Source organism: Beta vulgaris, chromosome 7, assembly GCF_026745355.1.
Source record: "Beta vulgaris subsp. vulgaris cultivar EL10 chromosome 7, EL10.2, whole genome shotgun sequence".
NCBI lineage: Eukaryota > Viridiplantae > Streptophyta > Magnoliopsida > Caryophyllales > Amaranthaceae > Beta > Beta vulgaris.
Window position 1 is genome coordinate 54,669,743 of NC_079208.1, and position 5,591 is coordinate 54,675,333.

The following is a 5,591-nucleotide window of genomic DNA, read 5'->3' on the forward strand; positions in this document are numbered from 1 at the left end:
TCCGCTCCTCATTATATTGTTTAAGATAATGTAATTAGAAAGCAATTTAACAATATCAGGAAAAAAAATTACTTTCTTCGTTCCGTTTTAAATGCAATAAATAGATATTATTTGTAAAATATAAAATATTCATTCGTTATATTTAAAACGAAACGGAGAAATTATAATGTCTGGCATTTGCCAAAATGCCAAATGTATCAATATATAATTATTCACTCCCCAAAAAACAAGGAGTGAGAAAAGAAAAAGAAAAAAATACGCGTATTTCCTTGATAGAAAATAAAACAACCGGGTATTAATTAATTGGGGATATAAATTATAATATACATACATGTAAAATAAAAAAGCGGTTAGTCCACGTGCTACGTGGTTTAATAAAATCCCGCAGTTTCTTCCCACTACATCGTAACAAACAACATTAGGCGCCAATTTAGGGTATTTGGTTGTTAAATTAATCATTGGGCTGGGCCTCCTCTCCTTCCCATAAACCATTCTCAAAGAATGGGCCTAAATGTTTATTCCTTTAATAGGTCCAGCAAAGCCCATATCTTAAAATGACCACATAGTAGTATATCTTAGGACTGAGCTCACTCATCCTTGTTAATTAATTAACCTGCATGATCTAATAGATGAAGCAATATAATATAATGTAAACTTCAGATGAAACAATAGTTGCAAATTCTTGCACATCCCATGGGAATGGGGATGTCAGGATTGTTCATCTCCCGGTTGTGTGCAGCACTGAAGAGTTGATTATAGCGGGACTCGTGGCTGCTGTCTGCTGAGTGCTGCTATCTGTATCAACCATGACATAGTCTTCAGGAGCAATCCCCAATTCATCCCAATTCACCCCAGCTGTGTTGGGTTAAGGAATCGAGTTACATGCTTCTTTTGGGGGGGAGGGGTGGAGATAAAAGTTTCGAAGATTGAACAAATTTAGGAAGGATACATTCTGCTCCCCACATGTCAGTGATGCTAACATCAGCATCTGATATCAACCAGTAATCTGAGTCCATCTGTTTCAAACAGAACAAAAGGATTACAAGTATTAGCTACTTTAAAACTAGCTTCCATTGTCGAAAGAAAATCAAAGACACGCGAAAGGTTATGACAAATTGTAAGCTCGAAGTTTGAACATACAAAGACTTCAGGTATTATCTTTGTGATGCCGCTTAAATCTTGTTGGGCATCTGCGTCTGAGCTCATCCTATGGCCTTCCTGTTCATCCAAATCTATTCTATTCCCACCATTTTCACTCATTACCATGGCGTTTGGAACATCATTACAGCCTGAGGTACTTGGCAGGCTTTCTTGTGTATCTGCACCATTTAGCTCCTCGAGCTTCTCCTCAAATTGACTATAAACAACCGAGAAAAATAAACTGATTCATACATGTGTTTAAGCCACATAAAACAGGAAGAAGAAAACCACAAGCAGATAACTCATTTTGCAACAATGAAAAAATATTTCACTTTACTTATTCCAGATACAAGTTGATCACAATGACAAAAGTCCAAGAGGAAGAAGATCGAGGAGCTGTAGCTATACTATAATAGACGTGTAACAGATTTCACATTCCATTGACCGAAATATATTCAAAAAGCAAATTTGAACACACAAAAATATATTAGAGATCCACTGCTTTGAGTCAATAGAAAACAATGAAGCAACAGAGACCAAGACAAGCATAAAGGGATAGTACCTCACAAGATACACATCTATAGGACCCATAGTACTCCTAAGAACTATTCTGTATCTTCGTTGAGGATAATCAACAGCCTGAAACATAAAGTGTAGAGGAATCAGGTGCCTCAGTAGTATATCAATGGCATTATTTAACAAATATATACGTTGTCACTAATCTCATATGAAAATACCTCATCTGGTTCTGGGACCTCCACAGTTGTGCCATGTGGAGCTTTAATTGCTATCAAGGTCTCATTCTGTCATAAACCAATCAGTAGTAAATAGCATTGATTTTTAGGATTCAGAGTATACACTGCTTTGGAGGAATTAAACTAAAAGTTAATAGATGAAAGATAGGAGAGAAAAAAGACTGCACCTGAAAACAAGGTACACTCTTCATATCTTCTTCACTTACAAACAGCCACCTGATAAGAATGTCATATTCAAACTATGATCATCCTAACAAACAGATCCCTCACTTCAACATTAAACAAACACTCCCTCTTTTTAAAATAGATTCTCGACTTTGACTTTCGCACTATACGCAGACTCTACTTTGACTATATATATCTACAAATTTATAGAAACAATGTTAGCATACAAGATGATGTTTGGATTTGTCACGACATATTTTCACAATCTATTTTTTGTTGATGAATAATTAGAGATATTAATGGTCAAATTCATGGATTGACAAGTGCGCAAGTCAAAATGGAGCATCAACTTAAAAACGGAGGGAGTATGACTTTGATGGGCTGGCACCATTGGGTGGCAAACACCTACTTTTGATTATTATCATCTTCAGTAATTTTGCTCAATCTTTCTTGAATTTCTCTGCAATAGTTTGAACTTTGAATGATCAGCATTTCTTAAAAACAAAGTAAAGCAACATGAAAAAGATCTAAAGCAGACTGTAAGGAAATTAACCTTATCCGTTCATCTAATTGGCGCTCTTCTATTGAAAGATTTTTGATCTCTGCCTGTGTTATATGGAAAATTGATGCGTCATAACATAAAAATCTGATCATGTACTTGTATAGAGAAAACAGAACATCAAAAGCTTTATTCAATTATGTAGCTTTATTGCAAGCTAGATCATGGGGAAGTATATACATAAAAATACTTCAAAAATAACGAATTGCATCATTTAAGTTGGCATTACCTGTACACTAGCAAGGCCATCGTCAATCTCACCTGCCCTTGAGACACTAGGTCCCCTGAGCAAAATTTTAAAATTCTTCAGTATATAAGGAAGAATAATGACTGAATTTGCTTGATAAATCATAAATCAAGAGGAAAAGCAAGTAAGGTAATAGTCTGTTAGGTATACATACTTCCATTGTATTCCATTCTTCAGCTTCTCTATAAGACCGATGCCTTCTAGAACATTGGTTATATCATATATCCGCCTCTTTTGCCTCTTCTGGACCTGACAGTCACAAAGATGAATTAGAAGGTTGATCTATTTAGAGAATAATCAAGTGTCAAACTAAGAGCATATTGTGCAAATTACCTCTAAAGTTTGAGCAGTTTCCTTCAAATCAAGAATCCCATCTTTAGCTTGTTCAATTAAACTGATGAACTTCTTCGTCAAAAGCACTGGCAAGTGGCAAAAACCACAAGAAAGAGATCAACAGGCAAACTATACAGAATCAAAACTTTCAGAATGTATAATGAAATCAACTCTGCTTGCAGTAAACAGTTGGAGACAAGATGAGGTTGTAATTTAATTACCAAGAGAGCGACCAGAGCGACAAGGACCACCAGGAGTGAGGCTATCTCCTGGAGTACCTGCAAGTAGATGTTAACTGGCATAAAACATGCTGATGAAAATGCATCAAATTTTAGTGTGATGCCTCAACTGCATGAACCAAGCTCAAGAAAGATCTTCCTGAGCAGTAAAACAACCACATAATGTTCGAGACATGAATGCTCACCATTTATAGACATGGGGGTTTGAGGATTGACAATGTCAGATGTGGTAATTCTTGGAGCTTGTTGTCCCTTTGCAGACTTTCCAGATACAGGGGTCTGAAGAGGGCTGTTAAGCACTTCTCTAAACCCTTGACTGGTTGGATTATCAGCAGACTTAGCGTTATGATAAGCTGTATCATTCTTCTTCTTCCTTGGCTGATTAACATCAAAACATGCACTCAGAAATTAGCAGATCAGAAGGTTCAGACTGGAATAAATTTGACACTGAGATCTTTGAACTTTAAACCTAAACGCACACTTCGAATTGAGTGGGACAGACTGGATTTCCATCTTCTGCATTGAGAAGCATTATATACAATAACATGATAAAATGAATGCCCCTTGAAAGTTGAAATGGCTATAGTTCCTTGTCCCACAATAAAAACAAGGGTGGAACACAAAAATCAATCCAATGTTCATTACTAAACAGAAAGGCAACAAGGAAACATGAAATTGCACATTGCAATCATATCAAATCATAGTAGAAATTATGACTAACGGATGCAAATGCAACACCCTCTAGTAAGACTTGAAGTCACATTTCATGAGATCAAGAGATCACCTAGTTGAATGTTGAAGACATCCATCCAAATCCCCAAACTAGTACATACACACGTCCGTAGGAAGAGAACCATACTGACGATGAACATGAAGGACTAGATTATGTACACAAAGACCAATACCAATGAACATGTACATGTACCAACTAGAGATGTACATATGTTCATTTGACTTGTTATCCATGTACATATATTCATTTGACTTGTTATCCATGTACATGTGCACACCATGCTCTATGTACTAGCGTGTGCACCATCTAAGCTCAAAATTTGAACAAAATTTCCATAATATGAACAAAAAGATCACACGGTACATCACATATAAGAGGCTATCCAGTATCAACCCAAGACACATCAATTATGAATAACCAACTTCTATATGGTGCTAAATTGAGTAATCCACAAACTACCAAATAAAGCAACATAATTTCCTAGAGCTACCAAAAGTTAAAAACAATAAAATAAAACACTTGACTAATTAAAGAGCAATTAAGAAACAAAATTAATGACCCAATTAAGATCCCCAATTGAAAAAAAAAAAGAAAAAGAGAAAGTAAAGGAGAGCTACTAACAGGGGAGTTGACGATGATAGCATCAGGACGAGGTAAAGGTGGAGAAGGATGGTCGGAAAAGGAGTAATAATCGCCAGGAGGAGGAGCAAATGGAGGTTTCATCTTCATCTTCATCTGTGAGAGTAAAAGCAACTCACGCTTTTGATGACTAACTGGAACATCATTGCTTGTTTTTTGCGTCGCCATCTAAACTACAGATTAGCCGGAAAATGTGTTGTGGTGGCGGCTGAGGTGAGGTGAGGTGAGGTGTTTGTAGTTTTGATATTTGATGGAATTGGAAGAATTTGGTAATTTGGAAAGGGGGAGAAAACGAGGGAGGGAGGGAAGGAGGGAATTTGGTTCGGATTTAGATGTGGAGGGAAGTTTTTACTTACCAACTGCCCCCACCCTACTCGAATTTTGTTTTTTTTTTGGTCCTCCATGTTGCATCTATTACTCCTGGTCGTCGTTGCATGATATAGTGTTTGTTTCCTTTTCTTTTTTTAATTCGGTAATAAACTGACTCAAGCAAGGTCAATCCTCATGAGTTGGGGGTAAGAAGGGAGATTCTAACTCATAAGAAAACTTTCAAAGAATGAAATTGACCAACAAGTTGGGAGGTGGGAGCTCTAATCATTGGGCTCTTACATAATTCTCAAAAATTTGTTTCTTATTTAATATGAGAATCAAGGTAAGTAGAATATTATCAAATAATAAGTAACTTTTATTAAGAAGAAAAACTGATTTTAGGAGGAAAAATGGAGAATTATAGGTCATGACATGGTCTATTTTAGACAATATTAAGGAAAAATGTGAAATT

General features: G+C 36.2%; 1 protein-coding gene across 1 annotated transcript; it reads right to left on the reverse strand.

Moving 5' to 3' along the window:
• Window positions 1-273: 273 nt before the first annotated feature.
• On the reverse strand, window positions 274-5,229 carry LOC104899840 (transcription factor E2FA). Its single transcript, XM_010687120.4, has 14 exons — window positions 4,793-5,229; window positions 3,624-3,816; window positions 3,421-3,477; window positions 3,200-3,285; window positions 3,021-3,115; window positions 2,849-2,903; window positions 2,614-2,666; window positions 2,470-2,520; window positions 2,063-2,111; window positions 1,878-1,943; window positions 1,703-1,779; window positions 1,141-1,357; window positions 950-1,016; window positions 274-855 (listed from the first exon to the last, which is right to left on the reverse strand). The coding sequence occupies exons 1-14, from the start codon at window positions 4,976-4,978 to the stop codon at window positions 719-721; spliced, it is 1,389 nt and encodes a 462-aa protein (XP_010685422.2). The 5' UTR covers window positions 4,979-5,229; the 3' UTR covers window positions 274-718.
• Between the last annotated feature and the right edge of the window lie 362 nt (window positions 5,230-5,591).

Coding starts and splice junctions, on each gene's coding strand:
- LOC104899840 (XM_010687120.4), bottom strand. CDS start 4,978: ATGGCGACGCAAAAAACAAGCAATGATGTTCCAGTTAGTCATCAAAAG. Junction 3,116..3,199: donor AAACTGCTCAAACTTTAGAG/GTAATTTGCACA, acceptor TGTGACTGTCAG/GTCCAGAAGAGGCAAAAGAG. Junction 856..949: donor TGACATGTGGGGAGCAGAAT/GTATCCTTCCTA, acceptor AACCCAACACAG/CTGGGGTGAATTGGGATGAA.